Consider the following 23360-nt stretch of genomic DNA (forward strand, 5'->3'; position numbering starts at 1 on the left):
GTAGGCAGCTGTAGTGTGATTACAGAGAGAGACCCCTCAGCTCCTGCAGTGTAGGCAGCTGTAGTGTGGTTACAGAGAGAGACCCCTCAGCTCCGGTGTAGGCAGCTGTAGTGTGATTACAGAGAGAGTCCCCTCAGCTCCAGTGTAGGCAGCTGTAGTGAGGTTACAGAGAGAGACCCCTCAGCTCCGGTGTAGGCAGCTGTAGTGTGATTACAGAGAGAGACCCCTCAGCTCCGGTGTAGGCAGCTGTAGTGTGATTACAGAGAGAGACCCCTCAGCTCCGGTGTAGGCAGCTGTAGTGTGATTACAGAGAGAGACCCCTCAGCTCCAGTGTAGGCAGCTGTAGTGAGGTTACAGAGAGAGACCCCTCAGCTCCAGTGTATGCAGCTGAGTGAGGTTACAGAGAGAGACCCCTCAGCTCCAGTGTAGGCAGCTGAGTGAGGTTACAGAGAGAGACCCCTCAGCTCCGGTGTAGGCAGCTGTAGTGAGGTTACAGAGAGAGACCCCTCAGCTCCGGTGTAGGCAGCTGTAGTGAGGTTACAGAGAGAGACCCCTCAGCTCCGGTGTAGGCAGCTGTAGTGAGGTTACAGAGAGAGACCCCTCAGCTCCGGTGTAGGCAGCTGTAGTGTGATTACAGAGAGAGACCCCTCAGCTCCAGTGTAGGCAGCTGTAGTGAGGTTACAGAGAGAGACCCCTCAGCTCCAGTGTATGCAGCTGAGTGAGGTTACAGTGTAGGCAGCTGAGTGAGGTTACAGAGAGAGACCCCTCAGCTCCGGTGTAGGCAGCTCTAGTTGCTGCCGTTCTCGTTCCTTCTCCAGTTTCTCCACCCTGGCTGCTCTCCTGGCCTTGTACCTCTGCTCCGTGCGGAAGATGACTCTCCCTGTCATCAGCTCCCTGGGACACAAGAAGCAAAACATGTGAGTTGGACTTTACTTCATGACTAACTCAAAACAAAGCTCAAATAATCACAATTTTGATTTAGTAATCCTTTCTTTCTTTGTGATGTATTTAGAATCTATAGGATACTTGCACTCACTCAATATGTATATATATTATAATATATAAGTGTAAACACACATATGCATACAAAATATTGTTCAGATACAGGTCTGTACCTGTAACTGTACTTGATGTTATGTTCAAGTGTGCAGCCCTAGGTCTGACTCATACAGGGTCAACCAGCTAACAGCATGGTGGCAGCTATGTTGGCATGTGCATTCACCCTTTTCAAGACAACTTTGCCCTTAGTGTAAGATTCTTGGCCAGTTCTCAGAATATCATACTCACTGGTAGTCTATTCTGCCATTCTTGTCAGTGTCAAGCTGGGTGATCATCTCATCCAACTGGTCCTAAACAAATGGAAGTAGGAAGAAACATTACGTGTTTGACATATCAGTCAGTTCAACCAAGTGTTGTCCTTCATCTGACTTTTCACAATACAAAATCCAATATAAATTATACCTCTGTCATTGGTTGAACATTCTTTAGGGTGGTGCACACACCGTAAAATACATTTCAAAGTTTGAAAACTTGTTGAATAGCTTGCTGCAGGCATCTTTCAACTGTTTTACAGTATGACACCTTGAAAACTGTCAAAAGCGCCCCCTACCTCATCCACTGCCAACCCCAGCTCCTGCACCCCTCTCTTGAACTCCTCTGCTGAGATGTCTCCGCTCTGGTCCTTGTCAAACTGTCGGAACATGTCAATCATCCTCATCCGGTTCTCCTGCACGAACGTGTCCAGGATGGACATGGCACTTGGCGGCTGGAGGTAAAATTTACAAACAACATTAACCCCTTTTCTTTTGTTTCCTTTAAGGCCATGTTGATTAGATTATATGGATGACATCCATGACATTGTTCATCCTTTCTGACCACATAGATTTTCATAATGAAGGCAACCTTTTTTTTGCCAAACTTTTTTTTTTATTCACACGCTCGCACGTTTTGGGGTCCCCAGAGGATGTCATCCATATAATCTAATCAACATGCATTGGCCTAATCATTTTGTTACAAACTGGTGTTTGTGTTTATGATGACATTGAGCATCATGATGATCTGTAAAAACTTGTGAAAGAGTCGTAAGTCACAGGTCTGTAACAGACATTACAGGGCTCAGAAAATGAATTCCGAAGATACACTACAAAACTTACAAACTTTGGGAATTTGATTGAATTATCTTTTGAGTGACTTGAAAATGACATGCAAGCTGATGACTTTTTGAACACTTGTTTTCTGATCCTTGCAATGCCTGTTTAAGTCTGTAACTGACTTGTCACACTTATTGTGGGTCATGAAAAGTCATACTGCAGTTTGCCATGACCACAACACCTTAGGCTCCCCTGTGTGTTCTCTTCGGAAAAAAGGCATTGATTTCAGTGGGGACAGCCATATGTTCCAACAGCATTATTTTCCAACACCCCTATATATTAGTGTTTGGGGGGGTCAGAAAATAGGGTTTTTGGAATATAGTGGGGTTGGAACATAGTAGGGTGTTTCGCCCAGAACCGAGAGGTCACGGGTTCGAAACCACTGCTACGCCCCAATGTTGTGCCCTTGGGAAAGGTACTTTACACGACTTTCCTCTCTCCACCCAGGTGTGAATGGGTACCTGACTTTGGTTGGGGAAGGTCGTATTGAGGTCACTTGCTGGCGCCGAATGGCAGCCTCACAGACCCTTGTGACAGTTCCACAAAGTGCAAATGTGGAGCAAGTATGTATCTGTTGTGTATTATGTGATTGTAATTCCTGCAGCAATTCAGCACTGGCTGCCATTGCACAGGCAAATTCTGACCAATAAACAAATAAACCATAGGGTTATATACCACAGACTTCATTACTTTCTACTGTGCAATGTGAATTTTACAGTATACCTGCACAGCAAGCACCAAACAGTTCGTGTATATGTATAGTGTTTAAAAACACTGAATGTGGGTGGGGTTACCCAGAAGGAATCATCTTGGTTTTCATCTGGGGGTGAGGAATCATCTGCGGGGTCGTAGTTTGCGTGACATCCCTGCCACATCTCCATGATCTATCAGATTTATTGCATCAAATTTTGTAAATAGCAATTATTTAATCTAGCTTGATTGTGTTGTATCCTGACTGAGACAATGACCATTCATTATGCTTTACATCCAATATCAAAAGTACTGTAATTCACTTTATCTTCACGGTGTAAGGAAAATGGACATTTTCACTGAACTTTAACTTCACTATGGCGGTAAGTGATTTACAGAACAGATGTGTGAAGGAATCATTAAGTTTTTTTCACGGTGGTGATAAGTTCACGGTACAGAGGTGACTGGAAACCGTGAAAAAAAGTTACAGTCACTGTGAAAGAAACAAAAATTACAGTATGTAGATTAAGTGAGAATTTGTTGAGAAAGCATCAACAGAAAATTAAGGCTAACTTTTAAGATAGTTAAGTTAAGTTAAGAATTGTTAAGTCATAGATTTTTACAGTATCTTTTGCACAAGGATGTCCATAGCATGTTGCATAAAGTTTTGGTCCAAGTGTGTAAAACGGAACACAACCTTACTGATTTAAACGTCTATCTAAACCAAAGAAGTTGTGTCACATGGATAAAACCTACCGGCACATATTTGATCTTCTCGTACCCCCCGAGTCCCCCATGGATGATCTGGATGCCTCTCATATCCTCCAGTTCCCTGATGGACTTGTACACCTCCTTAGTTACTGTGATGTCCTGGGAGAAAAACACACAGCAGTGTTGACCACAGAAGTTAAAACAACATGAAATATACATAATTAGTCATCATTATCCCATGTATTTCAACTTCAACTTGATTAAATACCCCCAGATAACCCCGTGAGGGGCAAAGTAGGGGGGGAGGAGGTCCCAGGCTAAGGCGGGCAGGCCTCCAGCCTGGCGCGGTATGACTCAACGGTGGGAGCCGTAACAACCGCGCCAGGAAAAGTACAAAGCTGGCTGACAAATTTTCACAAAAGGATAGACAAAAAGTTTCAATCCAATTGCTTTTAAGGAACTTCTACCAACTTTTCAAATATATTCCAAACACCTGATCAAAATTATTATTTGCTTACTGGTGAATGATTTATTGTTTATTGATATAATCTTACTCATAGTTTTCAGAAATTCTCACCTGTAGTCCCAGCACATTCAGTGTTGTGTTCTTTTTCTCCAGCACCTTCAGCAAGGCTTTCACTCCCTCATCTCCTATGGCATTGGTTCCCAACTATAGCGGTAAAGGAGGGCAAGAATTAGCCTCAGTGTGCGATCCAATTACTCCTGGAAAAAAATCAGGGTAGCGAGTGTAGAAGCCCCATTTCAGTGATCGGATGGCATTCAGACTAGGCTATAATCAGCTGTGCATAATGTCAATATCGGCGCATCCCATTCAGTGTACCCCATGCAGTCTCACACTTTTTTTAGTAGATAAACAATTCAAACTCCTATGATTGCTGGAGATTTTACTGCTCTGAGGACTACCATGTTTTATTTGAACAAGGACTGACCATGAGAGTCTCCAGCCCCTCGTTCTTGCCCAGACCCAGGCTGAGTTTCTTGGCTCCCTCCACAGTAATCCTGTTGTTACTGTAGCAGACAGACAAACATATTTCATCATACATGTAGCAAGGTCATATGTCAAGTTAACATTTCAGGCTAAGCAGTTTCTAGGAAACATTTTCATAGATCTAAAGGAAATGATTTTTTTAAAGATATGTTTTGTTATGTGTTCTGTAATGTTTTATTATATGTGGGTCACAACACCAGCATAGCTGCCTGTGTCCCACGTGTATTGCACCGTTGCAATTCTAATAAAATAAGATAAATTTATTATCTCCATGAAAAAAGGCTTTTTCATGAGATACTGTTTTGCTTGCGTTTGGTGTCTGTGTGTATGTATGTGTCACCGGACGCTTAAAGTCGCCATAACTGTAGAACCTGTACATGGATTGAAATGATTTTTGGTATGTGGGTGGGTGTCAGGTGGAGGAAGGTCAAGGTCGATTTTGGGCTTCCTGGCATGTGTGACTGGAACTGCAATGGCGTATTTGTTAAAATCTTAAATGTAGAAGAACTGAAGAGTGGATGGACAGATCGTCATGTTCTTTGGTACACAGGTAGGTTAGACCAAGTTGTACACACTTAAGTGCAAACTATGCAAATGAGACCGAATTTGCATAAGTAAGGAGGTAAATCGTTTGCATGTGTGTCGTCGGATGCTTAAAGTCAGCATAACTGTAGAACGTGTAGATGGATTGTAATGATATTTGGTATGTGGGTATGCGCTGGGAGGAGAATGGTCAAGGTCGATTTTGGGCCCCCTGGTTTGTGTCCCTGGAACTGCAATGGCCTATTTGTAAAAATGTTCTAAAGGGGTTTAACTGAAGAGAGGAACAACAGATTTTCATGTTATTTGGTACGCTGGTAGGTTGGACGGAGATGTACACACTGAAGTGCAAATCATGCGAAGTTATTGTGTTTGTGTGTGTGTGCGCGTGTGTATGTTTGTGTCACCGTGTTTGTATGTATGTGTCACCGGACGCTTCAAATCAGCATAACTGAAGAACGTGTGGATGGATTGAAATGATATTTGGTATGTGGGTAGGTGCTGGGAGGAGAATGGTCAAGGTCGATTTTGGGGCCCCTGGTATGTGTCACTGGAACTGCAATGGCGTGTTTGTAAATATTTTCAAAGGAGAATAACTGAAGAAAGGAGCGACAGATTTTCATGTTATTTGATACGCAAGTGAGTTGGGCAGAGATGTACAAACTGAAGTGGTAATTATGTAAATTTGGACTGAATTTGCATAAGTAATGAGGAATATCTACTTCTCCATTGTGGGTATGGGCTTTGAGGTCACACCTGTTGAATCCATTGGTCTCTTATCTAGGGCGAGTATTCCCCAATTCCCAACAGCTGGTGGTTCCGCTGCCCAAATCCAAGTAGATGTAAGGGTGGTAACTCTACTAATGGTGTTGCAGAAAGTTATATGTACCTTTTGTTTAATAGTACGGATGTTATATTTAAAATGTAGGTACCTTTAGAACAGGTCAATACACCTGACAATAATTTATGCTAATGAGGACCTAATTCGCATAATTTATGCATAATCGTGTATTGCCCTAACCGTAAAAGCTGTGGCTGTCATATGTGAGATGTAGGTACCACTAGGAAAGGTGAATACACCTGGACATAAATTATGCTAATGAGGACCTCATTTGCATAATGTATGCAGAAACTTGTATTTCCCTTACCATAATAGCTGCAGATATCATATTTGAGATGTAGGTTCCTTCAGGAAAGGTTAACACACTTGTCCATGAATTATGCTAATGAGGACCTCATTTGCATATTTTATGCGTAAATGTGTATATCTCCTACCGTAAAGGCTATGGATGTCATATTTGAGATGTTGGTACCATTAGGAAAGGTAAAAAAGCCTGGCCATAAATTATGCTAATGAGGGCATCATTTGCATAATTTAGGCATTTCCCTTGCCGTAAAGGCTACGGATGTCATATTTCAGATGTAGGTAATTTTAGGAAAGGTGAACACACATGGCCATAAATTATGCTAATGAATATCATTTGCATAATTTATTCATAAATGTGTATTTTCCTTACCGTTAAAGCTACGGATGTCATATTTTAGATGTAGGTACTTTTAGGGAAGGTGAATACACCTGTCCATAGAATATGCTGATGCGGACCTCATTTGTATAATTTAGGTATAACCTTGTATTTCCCTTACTGTAAAGGCTACGGATTTCATATTTGACATGTAGGTACCTTTATGAAAGGTCAGAAAACCTGGCCATAAATTATGCTAATGAGGAGATTTTGCATAATATATGCATAACCCTTACTTTAAAAGCTACTGATGATATATCTCAGATGTAGGTACCTTTAGGAAAGCTGAACACACCTGACCATGCTAATACAGACCTTGTTTGCATAATTTATGCAGAAACTTCAGGATGCCCTTACACTACAGTAAATGCTAAGGGCGTCATATTTGAGGTGTAGGTAACGGGAGGGGAATATCCTGCATTTTCCCGAAAATGTTGCCTTTCTAGGTTCTATTACGTGGATACCCTCTGGCACACAAAACAAAACAACCAGCGGCAACAACAAATAACTAGGGAAAATAAACACATCTCATATAAAAACAAATTTCATGGAGATTTTGGGTCTTCGGACTCTTGTTTCAATTGACATAGCAGGAAACAGAGATTAGAATGGCATTAACTGAGACACTTAAAACAAGATAAAAGTTTGATACATTGTACATGCTAAGTGATACATACTGTACAGTAATACCTGACACATTCAAACACAGCAAAACTAGAGTTTAGATATTAGTTCATCATGATTTGTAGACTTCTTTACCCACAGAAATATCTGTAACATTACCTGAGGTCCAGCATTCTGAGAGTCTTGTTGAACCTTAGTGCCTTCCCAAAAGCTATTGCTCCCAAATCACCCAGGCCGTTCCACGACAGGTCTAGGACTTCCAGGCTCTGGTTCACCTGGATTAGAAAAAGACAATAGAATAGGTTTTTGTCAAACATGTGCTGTTCAAACATGTATGTACACAAACCGTGCAAGACCATCATTTGTTGACTCTTAAATCAGCCTGTGACAATGCATGTTGAAAAAATAAAACTTCTCATTTTACCAGAGATGCAATGACAATGCATAAAAGAAGTGTTTTATTACTCTGAATATTTGTCTAAGACTTGAAACACCTTCAAACTTTAAGAATAAGAAGAAGACAAGAACACTTGACATGCTGACCTTGATCCCCATGGCGATGGCCACACCTCCCTTCAGTCTTAGATGGTTCCAGCTCAGGTTGAGACAGTTCAAACCCTCGTTTGCACCCTGAAATAAGTCAAGACTTTAACTTCATATCCATTGAAAGTGCACTGATTGAGATAAAGATCTTACAACTTACAGTAACATTATAAAACACACAGAAACAGAGAGAGAAATATCAAGGGCTGCATTTCTTATTATAATCGTAAATCTTACAATGCCAGCTCCGAGGAAAATGCCTCCCAGCTCTCCAAACTGGTTCTGACTCAGGTCCAGTGTTGTCATGGTAAGGTTTGTCTTCAGGGCTTCTGCAAAAGTCTTGGCTTCGTGGTCACCTAACTGGTTAGCTGAGGAAAAAGTCATGAATGGACACTGTCAGTCAGTTTCTCTGAAGAAGAACGTTTTTTGAAAACCATGAAATTAGTACGTTTCTTATCAATACTCAAGAGGAATACCAGAAGCAATAAATTGGAACTGAAAAAAATCATCGTTTTTTTTACTGAAATAGTTCTTACCTCTCAATATTAGAGTCTTTAAGTCAGAATTAGTCTCCAACATACTGGCAATGGCACTTCCACCATGGCCAAGAAAGTTTTCTGATAGATTCTGGAACAATTTAAGCATATTTTGTTAGTTTGTGTGAGACAGCTTTCAGGTGTGAAACCAAACATGGCAATGAAATAAGTTTATATTACATAAATTATCAGACAACATCTGTACATTTATGCAAAAAGACAAAAAGTGTTTTTTCACACCCACCATTTCAAATATGTAGGAGCTGTCCTTCACAGCGCTGGCTATGGCTACCGCCCCTTCTACACCCAGATGGTTGTCCACCAGGTCCAGGTGTCTCACACAGACGTTTTTCTGTGAAAAACCAATTCAACATCTGTGTGAGACCAATTGCAAAGGTCACTTTCATTCACCAGGTCTATTTGCAATAAGACTAAATAGATAATTATTAATTGTCTTGTACAAAAGAAAGACATGTTTATGCCTGTCTAAAATACTTATCTGTACCGTGGCGATCAACATAGTACACAAAGTATACTTAGTACATGGATGTTCAAAGTCAAGTGCTTTGTGAAAGTAAAGTTATTTTGGAAACCAAAAGATAGATATCATACACGAATTTAAAACAGCCATTTGAAACTACTTCCAAATTAGCTGTCACTACTAAATGGTACCTGACTTGACAATGTGTGGAAGAGTGTGTCAAAATCAAACACAAATTTGTATCTGAAAAAAAAAGGAAGGAAGTGTCTCATAACAGAATGTGTTTCAGATACCCTTAGTGCCATGGCTAGTGGTCTCCACCCTCTCTCTCCCAGGTAGTGATGTCTCATCACCAGGTGTTCATCTCCCAGGTGTTTCATCAGGTATGTAGCTGGGACAACACCTGTAGTATAGAACAGGTCAAAACTATATCCACAAAAGGTGGCACTATCTAACACAACTTACTGCTCATGGAACAACTGGGAAAGTTTACTATTCATGTGTAGATATTTAACTTAAAGATGTCAATAAGCTACAAATGATTTGTTAATGTTGTTTCTCTTTAAAATGCATTCAGCTATACGCCATGTATACAATCATGTACTTTCATCATCAAATGTGCTTGTGAGTACCTACCATCCTTTTTACACTGTTCTTTATACAGGTGCATTCCTGTTGGGTCATAGGGCTTCTCTGGAGCTGCAAAAATACATGATATCATTTGATTAAGGTGTCTAAGAGCTAGTCTATTTTGTAATGTGGCCATCAAATGGACGAGTGGCTTAGACACAGGATCAAGAGGTCTCAGGTTCAATTCTTATCATTCCTTGGCTCCACGTTGTGTCCTTGGAAAATGCACTGTTTGCGACTTTCCTCACTCCACACAGGAGTAACATGGGTATCTGACTGCGGTTTGGGAGGTAAAGGCAATGGAAGGAAGGAGTTCAGCTCCACCTTCCAATACCATGCCCTATAGACACCATGTATTAAGAACCCACTGCCCCTACAGCTTAATAGGCTATGGGACCTTAAATTTAGTAGTCTAATTTGTACTTCTTGATCCAGTTGGGGGGTTACTGGCTTGTTGCCTAATCATTAACATTTAAACATTTATCGTGGCGTCGTGTGGCGCAACTGTAGAGCACGCGGCTGTCAAACAATGGGTCCCGGGATCTAATCCCAGGTGCGCCCAGAGACATGTCCGAACTTGCGCCCCGACGTTGTGCCCTTGGGAAAGGCACTTAACACGACTTTCCTCACTTTACTCAGATGTAAATGAGTACCTAGCTCATCTAGGGTTAGGGACGTCCCTCGGATAGGACGTTAAATGGAGGTCCCGTGTTTGGGGAGAGCAACACCCCGCGCACGTTAAAGAACCCACCACACCTTTCGAAAAAAGAGTAGGGGCATGCCCCGGTGTGCGATGGTCCAAATCTTACAGTCCGGTCTGGGATGACATCTTGAAAAGGTGATAGTTCACCTGTTATGTCAATCCTTCCACAAAATGTGGTAAATCAAAATAAATAAATAAAACAGACTCAAGACAGACTTAGAGTCAAAGAACAAACAAATTGAATTGGTATGGCCTCATCTTAGTGTCAGTGAAGCTCACTATGTACTCACGTGGGGGGAAGTCTTCCTCCAAGTCTGTGTCAAACTCCTCGTCCGACGCGGTGATGTCTAAGATGTCTGAGAAGGTGTGGTGAGTGTGTGAGGTGGAGGGGCGCGTGGGGGAGGAGCTCCTCCTCCTGGGTACCACCCAGTCTGTGTCACTCCCATCCTCATCATGGACCACAGGAACATCCTCATCTGGAAGGATGGAGATCAAATATCCTACATTTTCATAAGGCCACATTGATTTGATTATATGGATGACATCCGCCCGCGCATCAATTTTCGTCCGTTTGCAAAAATAAATAAAAATTTCAGCCAAACAGTGATTCATACAAAGCAGCTTCAAAATCAGAAAATATATGCTGTAGATTGCAAAAGAATATTTTGGAAAACGGATGCTAATATTGTAGAATGCCAAAGTCAATTCCACAGTCAAAGAAGAAGATGTGAAAGAACAAAAATGATGAACATATCATTCAGTACACCATACTATGCGTGTTTAGTTTTGCTCATCCTTCCTGACCACATAGATTTCATAATGAAGGCACCTTTTTGTTTGCCCAACTTTATTTTTATTTGCACGCTCGCATCAGTTTTGGAGTTCTCAGAGGATGTCATCCATATAATGAAATCAACATGGCCTAACATCAAATGGTACGTACTGTTTTCTCTACTTATGCAATCAGCACTTAGAAGAAAGAGTACAATACTGCCAGTGGACTAGCCCCCTGCTGCAGTGTTTGCACAAATGTACATGTGTGGCTGGAGGGCTCTAGAAACAGATGGGCACTGCCCTATACACCAAAAGATGTGGAAATGATTTTAATACACACGTAGCTTATGAACTACCGATGTGGATTTTAGTAAGTGTTTTCTACATTAAGGATTTGAATTAAGATTCTTTAGAGGTAACCGGACAGCAAATTAGTCCTTTTGTCCTAGAGAATCATGCAGAATCTTAGAATAATTACCTTCGTCGACGAAATGGTTTCGTCGACAAGGTTATTCGATGGTGCTTGTCTGTGTGTCTGTTAGTGAACAGAATAAGTCGAGAACGCCTGGATGGTTTGTTGTCGTAGTTGGTGTGTCGGTGTGTATGTGGGAAATCTCAAGATGATTAGATTTTGGGCGAAGTGTTTTGCATAATTGACGAGAAAAGTGTAAAAATGTGTTACATTGTATGCTGAAGTATGTGTACGTGCTGGCTGTGTTATTCCAAGGCGTCATGCATAGGGGCAAGGGTCCTGAGGGGTCATATTGGAGGCAGGAAACGTCAGTTACACAAATTGGCTGTCAGCCAGCTGTTGGCATTGGTAAGGTAGTCTCCAAGCAGACGTATGGGTTGGCTATAGCAGGGGCAGGTTTTGCTTCAGACTTTGAAAGGGAATTACTCAAGAAGGGCTTGGTGGATGGTCATAAATTTTTGTAAGTACATAGCTTGAGTGCTGATGTACATGATTAGATACTTATTATGCAAATCAGTATCTAATTTGCATGATTAATGAGGAAAGTTTATACATCCATCAATTTCCATGATAGGACTCTCAAACATGTGACATATGTAACTAAGGAAGAGAGAAATATTAATAGATATCAGCTTTGCAAATGAGAACCTCATTGACATAATTAATGAGAAAAACTATAACTCGAGATGGTCTTGATGGATGGTCATGATTTTTGGTATGTAGATAGCTTACGTGATGCTTTGTATGATTGGATGATAATTATGCAAATCAAATTCTAACTCACATGATTAATGAGGCAATTTTAAAAATCTGCTGTGTTCCATGATATGACTATTCAAATATGTGACATTTGTAACTAAGGAAGAGAGGAATGTTGATAGATAGGAAATATGCAAATGTTGGCCTAATTAGCATAATCAATGAGAAACTACTATAATTCCATACTAGTAAATGACGGCAATTTCATACTTGTGGCATTAGGAAGTTGTGTGAATGTGAACACCATGGAATCAAATTATGCTAATAAGGAGGGAGCTTATTTGCATAATTGATGATAAATGTTAGCATAACCTTCTTTGTTAAGCTCATAGTCATAACAAGGAGGTTTGGACAACTTATGTTATTTGGGTGAAGAGGGTCAACTGGTATGATTGATGATTGATGAAAAACACTCCTAATACGTCAGTCATAAAGGTCAAAATCATTTGACGAAGGTATGAGGTCGTAGAACTCTTGTTCTTAATCAATTGAGTGTTGCTTTCAAATATGTTAAGTGCTTTTTTTCGCTGCTGCCCACCTTCTTGCTTGTCTTCCTCCTTATCCTCTTCCTTGTCATCTTCAGGTGTTCTTACAGACAGCCTGCTGCCCCGTCTCGATGACCTGCCGGAGCTTGACCTCCTAAGGATGCCCCTGGGTGTTGACCCATGGCTGTGTGTGGGACTGGACACCCTGGGGGAAGGCACCCTTCTCTTTGGTGACGACCTCTTACCCTTTACCCTTTGAACTTTCCTCTTCTCTTCTGCAGACTTCCTAGTACTAGTAGTAGTAGTTTCCTTATTTGGTGCGGTAAAGTTGTCCCATGCTGTGGTCTGCCACCTTTGACCTTTGTTCCAGTACTGAACCTGACTTTTGACTCCTGTACTTGGCCTTGACTTTGACGTTCCAGGTGATGTTGGTGAGGTCGATCGTCGTGAACTTGAGCACCCGGATGATGTTGGCGACCTTGCCCGTCGTGTTTTCAAGTGTGACGCTGACTTTATTCTGTTGGCTACTCCTACTGCAGCTATGGCTTTTGTACTATCTCTCTCCTGGGATAGTAATAAAAACAAAGGAGAATTAGGCTTGCTCCTGAAGCTTTGCCAAAAAATAGAAAATAAACAATATTCAATGTTGATTTTCAGATTGATATAAGAACAGCTGTACATGTCTGTTTTCATAATTAGATCAAACCTAGGCTGTCAATATTTGTGAATCCAAAGCCCGGTGGATTATACCTGAGGAAGTTCCTAATTAAGCTATTGTGTAGTTCCACCTCACATACAGAAGGAGCATTAGGTATAATGTGGCAGACTTCAGATAAAAATCACAAAGCAAACCAGATTTTAAGAAGATAACAATAACAATCCCTTACTAATGCGTCTAAATAGGTCATTATGAAGATAATTAACATAGAAAATTGGTAAAAACTCTCTCTTTTATCTATGCCACATACTTTTCAACTTTTTATTGGTATTATATCAGATTCTGCGATAGGTATGTTTGCGTTAAACATAATAAATCACAATGATTATATTTGCCAAGGTTCTGTTACAACTTTACAACAACTAGTGATGTTCAGAAAGAATAGTTCTAATGTAGACAGAAAAATTCACTCGATGCCATGGAAGAAAAAAATGTTCAACAATATTGTTGACCTTAAGGAACACAACCTGTTGCAACATGTTATTTAGTATCTGGGGTCGACTGGTGGACAATGGGCTAGGTAAATTTACACTGCAAACAATATGATCCCTGTGGCCTATCCGTCCCTTAATTGCCCACATAAATTTTCCAGGTAGCCCAGGTACTTATTAAGTACTTATTTCAGAAATAAATAATCTGATTTATTTAAGTCCTCTACTTTTATCTACAAATTTGTGCGTTCGCAGACTACTTTTTGGCAGTAATTGGTAATTATTAACTGTGAGGTAATAGTAAGAGCCGTTTGTAATTGAAACCGTGTTCTTTGTTGCCTGGAATGGTCGTTTTGTTGCCGCGGCTCCTTTGAAAAATCACCACGTCAGAAAACGAGTTTGATTGCCCGGAAATATCCTGACAGAACATTATTGTAGTGTTACTGGTAGTTCTTGTCGGCAAATCGCCTTGCGTTTTTCTGTTTGCCAAAACTGTTTTTGAAAACTGTAAAATTTACGAGTTTGAACCGTTTCTACAACGTCTGACAGACAAAATTCATACGCCCGCATACTTGCAAAATTACAAAGGGGGAAGCGTTTTATTTTCGCGTTATGGACGCACTTCACAGTTGCCAATTTTGTTTTTTCAGTGTCCTGCTTTATTTGTGAATGTCTTATTTCTAAACGAACCTGTCGCGTTAGTATTCACGCTTTGTTGGTGAACCTTGTAACTATACTAGTATGTCTAACCATGGGAAAACTAGGCACACAAGACTATGTTTTTACAAGCAACATTATCGATTTAACACCTAGGTGACAAAAAGCGAAGTTTCTATGGACGATAGGCGGTAGTCTTAACTTGTCTTTACTGCCTAGCTACGGAATGTAGACCTTCGGGCTCGTTTTCGATTAGGAAACTTACACCCATTGTTCCTTTAAGGGTGACTTAAGCTGACCCCAAACTTTCTGACGAGTTATTTGTGACCTATTTGTTTGCGGGTAGAAAATACTGGATTAGAGCTCACAGGACGTAACGAGGGTGTAATGCTTGTTGTCTGTCGCTAATGAGTGGAAAATTAGCCTACCTGTCTGTGGGACAGAGCGCTGCTAGCTCGGGAACTTGTCGCGGTTCTTGGTCGCAGGCGTCCCAAGATCGGGTCGGCTGAGGTGGGGTAGTCGTACGACTCGTAGCTGGTCATGGCATAAACGGGAAGCTAGTACGATTCCTTCTTCTTCAAGAATGCCGTCGTCTGTGGTATCTCATCGTGCTCTAGCCGAACTGTGGACGGTCTTGCTGTCAGGGTCCTTCGGCCACGGTACTTCCGGGGTGACCAGTACGTAGGCCACTCTTGCAGGTGTATCTATGACACCTGTTACTCACCTAACGTCGACGGAAGAGTCCAAAATCAAAAGTCCTGGCCACTGTGTTCCACAGAGTTTTGAGTTCTTTTTAGAGTTTCCAACACGGCCGTATCTTCACTGACCCCCAGTCGCGACCGTCTCCAGGGTGTTTATTGGAAAGTTAATTGTCCCGAGACTGCGCACTGCGCGACAACTACCTGTTGATTTCCTCTGTTACAAGTTTTACGGCTTGAAAGGCTCCTCACGACAGACCAAACTATTTCGTTTTACGATGGGGGTGTGCACACTTGAAACCTGTTTGTTGGCTATTTTACGATTTGGAATAGCTAACTGCCTTTTTTATTTACACAAATGGTGATTTTCATGTTATATCTGCAAGTTTTCTGTCAGAAATCGTAGTGTCGACGTCAGAATATTCGCATATCAAATGGTACAGTCCACATTTCTTTGCTTAGCCCCTTGCACAGCTATAACGGAATGTGCAGACGATATAAAAGACAATACGTAAACAGATACACCTTTATCTGCCCAGTATCGTTCTTCTGATACAGATACAGTAAATGACACGCCCCGTGTGGTGAACAGATTGTATGTACCAAGAGGGGGCATATTACAAGTTAAGTCGTTTTACTGCATTTTACTAGGCAGAGGGACTTGTCACGGGCAAACCTTTTCAGTAGAATGCCAGTAAATTTTTGGTAAAAAAACGGCTCGGTTAATATCATAGTATGCTCACTAGTTTAACGACCAAATGTCTATTCCCAACCATCATATATGATACTATGACACTCGTGTGGGGAAAAACGGAAAGAAGGTTGTTGTGGGACCAATCTCGGAGTAACAGTGGAGTTGCGACAAAGACGAAAAGAAGGGCGCCACTGAATTTTTATTTCTGTTTGTTGAACTCCCTTGGCATTCTGTTTTATGTCTCAATACGAAAATAAAGAAGCCGTTGGGAAATTCGAAAATGAAGTGAACGAGGTGGTGTAGTTGTGGTCTAGGACTGTCAAACAAATGGAAAACAACTTCGTATTCCCTAAGTTATCAGATGGGGACAGATGAGCTCAACTAAGAACTGATATCGATATGTTGTGTGAAAATATTGGTGCACTCTTTAATTCAATAGTCCCTGGCAATTATTGCAGCATCGAAAAAAATCATTGCCATATCTTTTACGTATATAAAATCGTTCTTTATTCGGTAATAAGAAATTGACATTTAGCCCATGTCACATCGGCCATAATTGGCCGAACGTGTTACACAATGGTGTATCTCAAGTGCACTAGAATAATTAGAAGTAACGTTATATGTATTATACTATTTACATATGTATCGCCAAAAATAGTTACTCAAGCAACTGGATAAAATTTTGAAACAGATGTCGTTTCAGACAGCATCCGCTATCTTCGTCAGTAACTATTTTTGGCGTATCTTATTACCTGGATGTCTAACCTTCATCAACGTATGCTAATTATCATTCAAATCAGAAGGCGAACCCGGTGTTCCCGCGAACAGGTTTGAATTCCCGCCTGACTGTACATGTGTGACGTCGTCTCTCTTCACTGAAGCAATACATCGTACCATAACAAGGTGCACTTTACACGCTAACCCACAGGTGTGTATGGGTGTGTCGTTAAGCTAGGTGTAGGTCATGTGCGCATCCACACGCAAACGATTTTATATCGCGCTGTAGAACATCTGAATCGCGGAATGACATCACGAAACATTTCTCTTGTTAAAACAGGGAATATATATACAGATATATTTATATATAGTTATGTACTAAGCAGTTTGAAACATGAATTCTTGACGAAAGTCATGTACGTTGTGTAACGATAGAGGTTAACCAAATATGAATGCACGTCAGGGAATGAGTCACTGGTATTCCCGGCGGTATGAGTCACCTTGGTTTTCCCCGGTGAGTATTGCATACCCTTATATTCTAGATCTTTCATAGGTTTTAGTCGCCACGTCAGTCTAGTGCCAACATGGACGAAAACCGCGGAACATTTCATGGTGCGTCATATCTAAAAGTGAACATCTTCTATGTTTTACTGGCCCTACAGCTAGCTGTCACTTCCGGGTTCCCTACAGCCGGACCAGAAACATTCTGCGGCGACGGTCAAGTATGGGACGACACGATAAGAAGCTGCGTCTCCTGCTCTATTTGCCGGACCTTTCCTGAGACGCCTCACTGCGCGTTCTGTCCGGAGACCGCCACTTCTCACCACATCTTAGCCTCTAAAGTAACACAGACACCATGTGAAGAAGACTCAGTCTGGGACTCCTTCCAGAATGGTTGTGTTTCGTGTAAGGTCTGTGAGACCCACCCGGACACTCCTATCTGCACAGCATGCAGCAGGCAAGGAGATTCGCCTGTATGTCCAGAAGGGCGAGCGTGGGATCCGTTCTTGGAGAACTGCATGAGCTGTACGATCTGCGAGACGCACCCAGACAGTTATATATGTCAGGTGTGCCCTACCATAGCTCCAACAGGTGAGATATACCACACTTAACCACATACTATACCCACAGAATTTGGCGTTACTTTTTGTGTTATAACTTCTGTTTTTAGCCTAATTTTTCCAGAGCATATCCACAAGTAAAGTTTGTTAGTGTAGTCTCTCTTTCGCCGCTGTATTTTTCTTGTCGGGTAGAATTTCGTATTGTAGTTTAAAGGTGATAGTACATACGTCACAAGGTACACAAAATCACTGTTGAAGAGAATCGATCTATAGGTTTGAAAGGTGAAAACACCATGACGTATGGGAAAAGAATCACGAAGTGTTCTATTTGTTTTCAGTGACTCCAGATCCCGATGACCCTGATGACCCTGGCCAAATGATTATCATCCTAGCGGCCGTTCTGGCGTTTTTTGGCGTCTTCATCCTTGTACTTGTCGCCTTCTTCGTCGTCAAGCTCTGTGTACCTGACAGGTGCAAACGATGCATGGAGTGCTGCCAGAAGAAGCATAAAGGTATGTCCTGAAAAAGTATTTTTCTTGATCTGATAATCTGATTACATTGTGTAACTACTACTTTTTGTTTTCGCACAGTACTAAGTATGTCTCTTACACCCGTATCCATGATACCTTTCCTTCAGATGCCGTTTGAGTTTTTATCTTGAGACATTCCCTTCCTGCAACTGTACTTACTACACTGTCACTGGACAGGTATATAACCCCATGCCAGTGATATCTGACACGTCGTTGGCCTTAGAATCCACTGATGCTTCTACATTGAACAGTGATACAGTGCCACTGTTGATTCCGTCCGCGTTGGCTAGGTCATACACACATTGGTCTATCGCCAAATTAAAATGATCTTATTTCCTTGTGTAGGGGACCAGACGAATAACGGAAAAAGGATCGCCCATCCCGCGGGCCAGGACGACAGCGGCCGGTCTTCTCTGGTGTCCAGTCGCAGCGACAGCGACACCTGTGTCATGGAACCTCTCAAGCCGCAAGACGACAAGAACAACGTCGTGTAATCCGGGCAGCAAAAATGACAGCTAAACAAGGGCAGCAAACTGTGATTATCTCATGGAGAACCCTATATGTTGCAAAAATCTTTTTCAGTGCGAGATTTTTCGGTTCACTGTTGTAACAAAGTTGTTACAATTGTCTTCAATTGACGGCCCAATTGACGGCCCAATTTGTTTGAGAAGAGTTTAGAGCTTTAAAAGCAGTGATGAGGAAATATGAGATGGAGTTGTAAACACAAAAATGTTGCTGAAGAATGTTAGAGGAGGTTTCGAAAGTAGGATGGACATTCTTCAATGCAAGGTTACGTTACGTTGCAGGTTGAACTCAGCACGGAATATTTATTTATAAGGCTTTCGCATGTACATGTAATTTGAAATAGTATCATTCCCCCTATACATTTATATATATATAGATTCCTTGCCTGTGGAGATGGACATATTCGACCTGGAGAATTTACTAGAAATTCTTTGTTCTATTTGGTCTTTTTCGAAAGTCAACAGTGTTATATTACAAGCGTTTGTAAGGCTACGAGATTGTATCCAGCTCAAGTGTCAGACTTGCAGTAAAACTACATTGTGCTGATTTTTAATTACTTTCACCCCTATTTATTACAGGAAACAGGACTTCATTCCTTGATAATGTAGTGAAAACTATAAGTTATATATATATATATATAACGTTGAAATTTTGTGTCTTCAAGAAGACAGATATTTGACAGGTGTTCGTTGTCTCTGGTTTGTAATCTATGAGCATGAAAGCTTATCTTCCTAAATACCTTAAATCAAAGAGTATTAATAAGATATTCGTTTTATTTCCTCGTCATCCAACAGACTTCCTCAGTTGAATGCCTGAAGCGCTCACAGCGAACGTTCATTTTGACCCCTCTTGCGCAACTGTTATGTGCATGTCGTGGTTCAAAAACGTCGTTTTAAAGTTTCCGAACTAGGTCCAGGCATCCTCGAATTCCCATACCCTTAGAATGACCTTTAAGACACTATTTAACGCACAAATGATCAATTTTTAGGCGCAACTCGAGGAGCCATATGTAATACAGCTCAGTGGTCACCCGTAGAAGCGCCGCCTACATTCTGTACACATGTACACTGTGCATGTACGTCACTTTTCGTGCGTAAGCAGCAGTTTCAAAGGCTATAACGTTATATATATATGGATATGGCCCCATACTCAACCATTTATCCGCTTATATGATAAAGATCTGCATATTAGGCCATGACGTAGCAACGACATACTTGCAAAGTATAGGTTGACTTTATGTAGACTGGTTCATGGAAAACTGGTTCGTGGAAAACACTGCTCTATAATCTATATGCCTAACATCTTCGAATCTATGTTGACTCAAATCACTACGTCGAACCTTAAAAGCCTAGGCTTATGGAATCTCCTTGGTCATTCTCAGCTATCCCCCCCCCCAATGAATAGCCAGTATATCGATATATCATATATCGAGATACTGTTATATCGCAATAAACAACTGTCGGATAACGTAATAGAAGTAGCTATATACACTTTTCTCAAGTATTGAATCGTATGTGACCCATAGTCAAGAGGTTGGTATTCCAACCGGGAGTTGTTGCATCTCCGATGTACCAAGGTAAGCAACTACCTGGTGTTTTTTCGCAACACTTCTTGAACATTCTCGAGTCGTAACACGTCATCAGCGAGTGTTTCCGTTCAAAACATCGCCCACTCACTTTCTCTTCTTACGATGGTAACAAAGAAACGCGACTGTCATCGTCGGTTATCGTCAGTCACTTATTGGCACACTTTGAGTTTTGTGACTTTGTGAAATGGTTTGCGTAATGCTTACTTTGTTATCTATTTATTTCCCTGTATCATTTTGTTTAGATAACCGGCAGGAATTACGATAATGGCAGGCAGTCTAATTGCGCTCTGTTGCGGTCTCATGAGCAACGTCACGATCAAAACAAGTCTCTGGGTGAGTCAAACTTGTCACGGTGATTATCATGACTAAGTTTTTCGATGTTCTCTATTGTTCAAAGTTACTTCGTCACTGTAAACAGGATGTGAGTGTAAGGGTAAGTTAAAACAGTCAATGAAATGTATTTTTCTTCACACTAACAGTGGCTATCAAAGATTCAAGCAGGGACGATGTAGGGGAAGAAAATGGAAAGTATCGCTGTATTAGCGTTAATTTGTTCGATTTTTCAGGCCCAAGTTACTTCCGGGTTCCCTGCTACTACAGCATGTCCACAGGGCGCGGTGTGGGATTCTCACCTGGGCAGGTGCGTCAGCTGTTCCGTGTGTGAGAAGTACCCGAACACACCTTTGTGTGAGTCCTGTACGTCGAGTCCTGAACCGTCGACACAACAGGTGATTACTGGAGTTTGTGAGGACGGGCACGCATGGGACGCTGTTCAAAACAAGTGTTTCAGTTGCGGTGTTTGTGACACCTACCCGGACACACCGTTCTGTGGCCAGTGTACGGGCGAGACGTCTGGCGGTACCCAGCCGCCGTCATGTCCAGAGGGGGCGGTCTGGGACGGTTTCCTGAGAAAGTGCGTTAACTGCACGGTGTGTGAGACTCATCCAGGCACACCTGTCTGCCGATTCTGTCCTACGGTCTCTCCAATAACAGGTAAGATCTCTATGGTCTCTATTTTCAGCCGGATGTAGTGACCCTTCTTTCCGTATAACTAGTAAAGTACAAGTGTAGATGTTTTATTTTGTATTAAAAAAAAACACAACGGGAGAAGGTTGTGATTTTACGAACATGAAGCAAACAAAAGGAATTGTGTGTCATGTGCCAAGAAACCGGCTTTATATCCAAATATATCTAATGCTGAATTCACTTGCTGCTTTCCTTTACTTTTGCTCTTTTTCAGGGGTGTACATTCACAATCGAGATATGTGAATAAATATTACTTTCAAATTGCCAAGTTGATCTCACGACATTTGACATCATCTAAGTGTATTCCGATGTTTTTGCTCCGATACAGAGGCACCTAATGGTTTGAGACTGGAGGATAACACAGTCCTAGTGGCTGCCCTGACGACTGCAGCTGTTCTAGTCGCCATGGGCCTGGGAGCAGCAGTGTGGGTCCGCTGTGGTCCGGGCAGGGGTGTGTGCAGATGCTGTGGGCAAGAGTTTCCTGAAGGTTAGCTAATGGATTAACATTCTCTAGCAGCTAGTCTAGCTCCTTGAAGATACTTGAATGTTATTGAAAATGCCATAAGTCACAATATATACTGCAATGTGAGAAGAAAGTTGAGAGATATCTTAATCCCCTACTTCTCATTCTTGTGGTTCCATATTCCTATCTACATTGAGTCTATAGTACACTATACTGCATATTTTGGTAGCTAGCTACTCGTAATGGAACACATCCAAGCCAAGGATTTATGCTTTACAACATTGGCATTTTATGCCTATGTGGTACATGGTTTGAGTAGTGTCAGTATTTGAGGACATATCACTCAAACATCTACTTGAAGATCAGACACCGATGAGGGTATGTGTACCATACTAGCTTGTACATGTAACGTTATGTGTATAGAACATGTCAGAAGATACCAACTTGACCCTATCCCATTTTCATTTCTAGTGCCGGAACCAGGTAAGACTGCCCAGGGATACGAGCTGTCTCAGGTCGAAGATGACAGTGGCCGTTCATCCATGAGTTCCAGCAACACCAGCATTGTCCTCCTTACCACGGATAAAGTGACTGTGATGTGAAGACTCATTCATCTGCTGCACAATTTTCAGCACCGGTGCAATGGCCTAGTGGAAAGAGTGTTCGCCTTGCATACTGTAGGTCGTGAGTTTGAACTCTGGCTGGGTCATACCAAAGACTCTAAAAATGGTACATACTGCTTTCTCTGCTTAGCACTCAGCATTTGGGAAAGAGTATGGTAGTTCAACACACACCACTACCAGTGGACTAGCCCCATGTTGTAGTGACTTGCACATAGTTGTGTGGCCCAAGCGCTGCCAAAACGGAGATGAGCACTGTCTGGTGCAGGAGGGACTTTAACTTAACATTTTTCAGCAGTGCTAAGCCCCCAGGTACAGGTGTTTTAATTCTGAGATGAAGCAAGGTGGGCCATTATGGCTGTGAACATGAATGTATCAGGTCTGAGGCCAGATAACTTCAATTGGTGGTATCAGATCTTCTACCAGGAGCTTTGTGTAAAGTGCACACCATTGGGATTGGTCTATTGGACATGTATCTTGGGACATGTATGCGCCCCAGGACATGGAAGTGTCCCTGGACAACACTTGATCTATGTCACTATCCATCAGATATATTTGCACTGCAGTAGCGTATGACGCCGTGCTTGTTTGTACATCACTAGCACTAAGTCTGAAACTATGTGGTAACCTCCCCTCTGTAAAGCCCATCCTTGCCTGTGGCTGTTTATCTCCATGAAATAAACCCAGCCTGCAAATAAATTCCTAGTTTGCATAATTTATGCAAAAACACCACAATTCATCTAATTGGAAAATTACAGGACTGTCAAGTACTTATGATGAGGTCGCTACCAGCGAGTGAACTGGACTAGTAGCAATAAATGTGTTATATTTACTTTAACATATCATAAGTGTAACTGCACAAGATTTATGCAGTAGAAATTGAATGCTACGAGTTGTGTTGCAATCACACAATTTCTTGCAATTATAATTTTGCAATGTATTACGCTTGGCAAAGCTACATATGTGAAATTTTCATTCTAAATATGTCACAAACTACATATT

At 41.6% G+C, this 23360-nt stretch overlaps 3 protein-coding genes across 5 annotated transcripts; 2 read left to right on the plus strand and 1 right to left on the minus strand.

The window, feature by feature from the left end:
- Positions 1-275: 275 nt before the first annotated feature.
- Positions 276-15356, minus strand: LOC136435421 (leucine-rich repeat-containing protein 74A-like). 2 transcript variants are annotated; one of them, XM_066428900.1, is made up of 17 exons: positions 14865-15356; positions 12684-13194; positions 10431-10616; positions 9444-9506; positions 9101-9210; positions 8571-8678; positions 8327-8417; positions 8028-8158; positions 7791-7877; positions 7407-7522; positions 4502-4580; positions 4129-4221; positions 3597-3710; positions 1610-1765; positions 1288-1349; positions 749-894; positions 276-583 (listed from the first exon to the last, which is right to left on the minus strand). In XM_066428900.1, the coding sequence occupies exons 1-16, from the start codon at positions 14976-14978 to the stop codon at positions 750-752; spliced, it is 2166 nt and encodes a 721-aa protein (XP_066284997.1). In that variant the 5' UTR covers positions 14979-15356; the 3' UTR covers positions 276-583; position 749. The 2 variants fall into 2 exon arrangements, with proteins under 2 accessions (XP_066284997.1, XP_066284996.1); XM_066428899.1 differs by lacking the exon at positions 276-583 and having other exon boundaries at positions 724-894.
- A 1640-nt stretch (positions 15357-16996) lies between these two features.
- LOC136435424 (uncharacterized) lies at positions 16997-19295 on the plus strand. Of its 2 annotated transcripts, XM_066428906.1 has the most exons (4): positions 16997-17059; positions 17208-17637; positions 17945-18118; positions 18482-19295. In XM_066428906.1, the coding sequence occupies exons 1-4, from the start codon at positions 17012-17014 to the stop codon at positions 18628-18630; spliced, it is 801 nt and encodes a 266-aa protein (XP_066285003.1). In that variant the 5' UTR covers positions 16997-17011; the 3' UTR covers positions 18631-19295. The 2 variants fall into 2 exon arrangements, with proteins under 2 accessions (XP_066285003.1, XP_066285002.1); XM_066428905.1 differs by lacking the exon at positions 16997-17059 and having other exon boundaries at positions 17092-17637.
- An 878-nt stretch (positions 19296-20173) lies between these two features.
- On the plus strand, positions 20174-23307 carry LOC136435428 (uncharacterized). The gene is made up of 3 exons (XM_066428926.1): positions 20174-21242; positions 21604-21762; positions 22210-23307. The coding sequence occupies exons 1-3, from the start codon at positions 20771-20773 to the stop codon at positions 22338-22340; spliced, it is 762 nt and encodes a 253-aa protein (XP_066285023.1). The 5' UTR covers positions 20174-20770; the 3' UTR covers positions 22341-23307.
- The last annotated feature ends 53 nt before the right edge of the window (positions 23308-23360 follow it).

Source organism: Branchiostoma lanceolatum, chromosome 5 (genome assembly GCF_035083965.1).
Source record: "Branchiostoma lanceolatum isolate klBraLanc5 chromosome 5, klBraLanc5.hap2, whole genome shotgun sequence".
NCBI lineage: Eukaryota > Metazoa > Chordata > Leptocardii > Amphioxiformes > Branchiostomatidae > Branchiostoma > Branchiostoma lanceolatum.

Bases quoted from the DNA above. Each gene is read 5' to 3' on its own strand.
- LOC136435421 (XM_066428900.1), bottom strand. From the start codon at position 14,978: ATGACCAGCTACGAGTCGTACGACTACCCCACCTCAGCCGACCCGATC. The intron at 7,878-8,027 runs GTAAGATTTACG...GACTTATTTCAG, and splicing joins TTTTCCTCGGAGCTGGCATT to GGTGCAAACGAGGGTTTGAA. The intron at 7,523-7,790 runs GTCAGCATGTCA...TTTCTAATCCAG, and splicing joins CCATCGCCATGGGGATCAAG to GTGAACCAGAGCCTGGAAGT.
- LOC136435424 (XM_066428905.1), top strand. From the start codon at position 17,130: ATGGACGAAAACCGCGGAACATTTCATGGTGCGTCATATCTAAAAGTG. The intron at 17,638-17,944 runs GTGAGATATACC...ATTTGTTTTCAG, and splicing joins CCCTACCATAGCTCCAACAG to TGACTCCAGATCCCGATGAC. The intron at 18,119-18,481 runs GTATGTCCTGAA...TTCCTTGTGTAG, and splicing joins CTGCCAGAAGAAGCATAAAG to GGGACCAGACGAATAACGGA.
- LOC136435428 (XM_066428926.1), top strand. From the start codon at position 20,771: ATGGAAAGTATCGCTGTATTAGCGTTAATTTGTTCGATTTTTCAGGCC. The intron at 21,243-21,603 runs GTAAGATCTCTA...GCTCCGATACAG, and splicing joins TACGGTCTCTCCAATAACAG to AGGCACCTAATGGTTTGAGA. The intron at 21,763-22,209 runs GTTAGCTAATGG...TTTCATTTCTAG, and splicing joins TGGGCAAGAGTTTCCTGAAG to TGCCGGAACCAGGTAAGACT.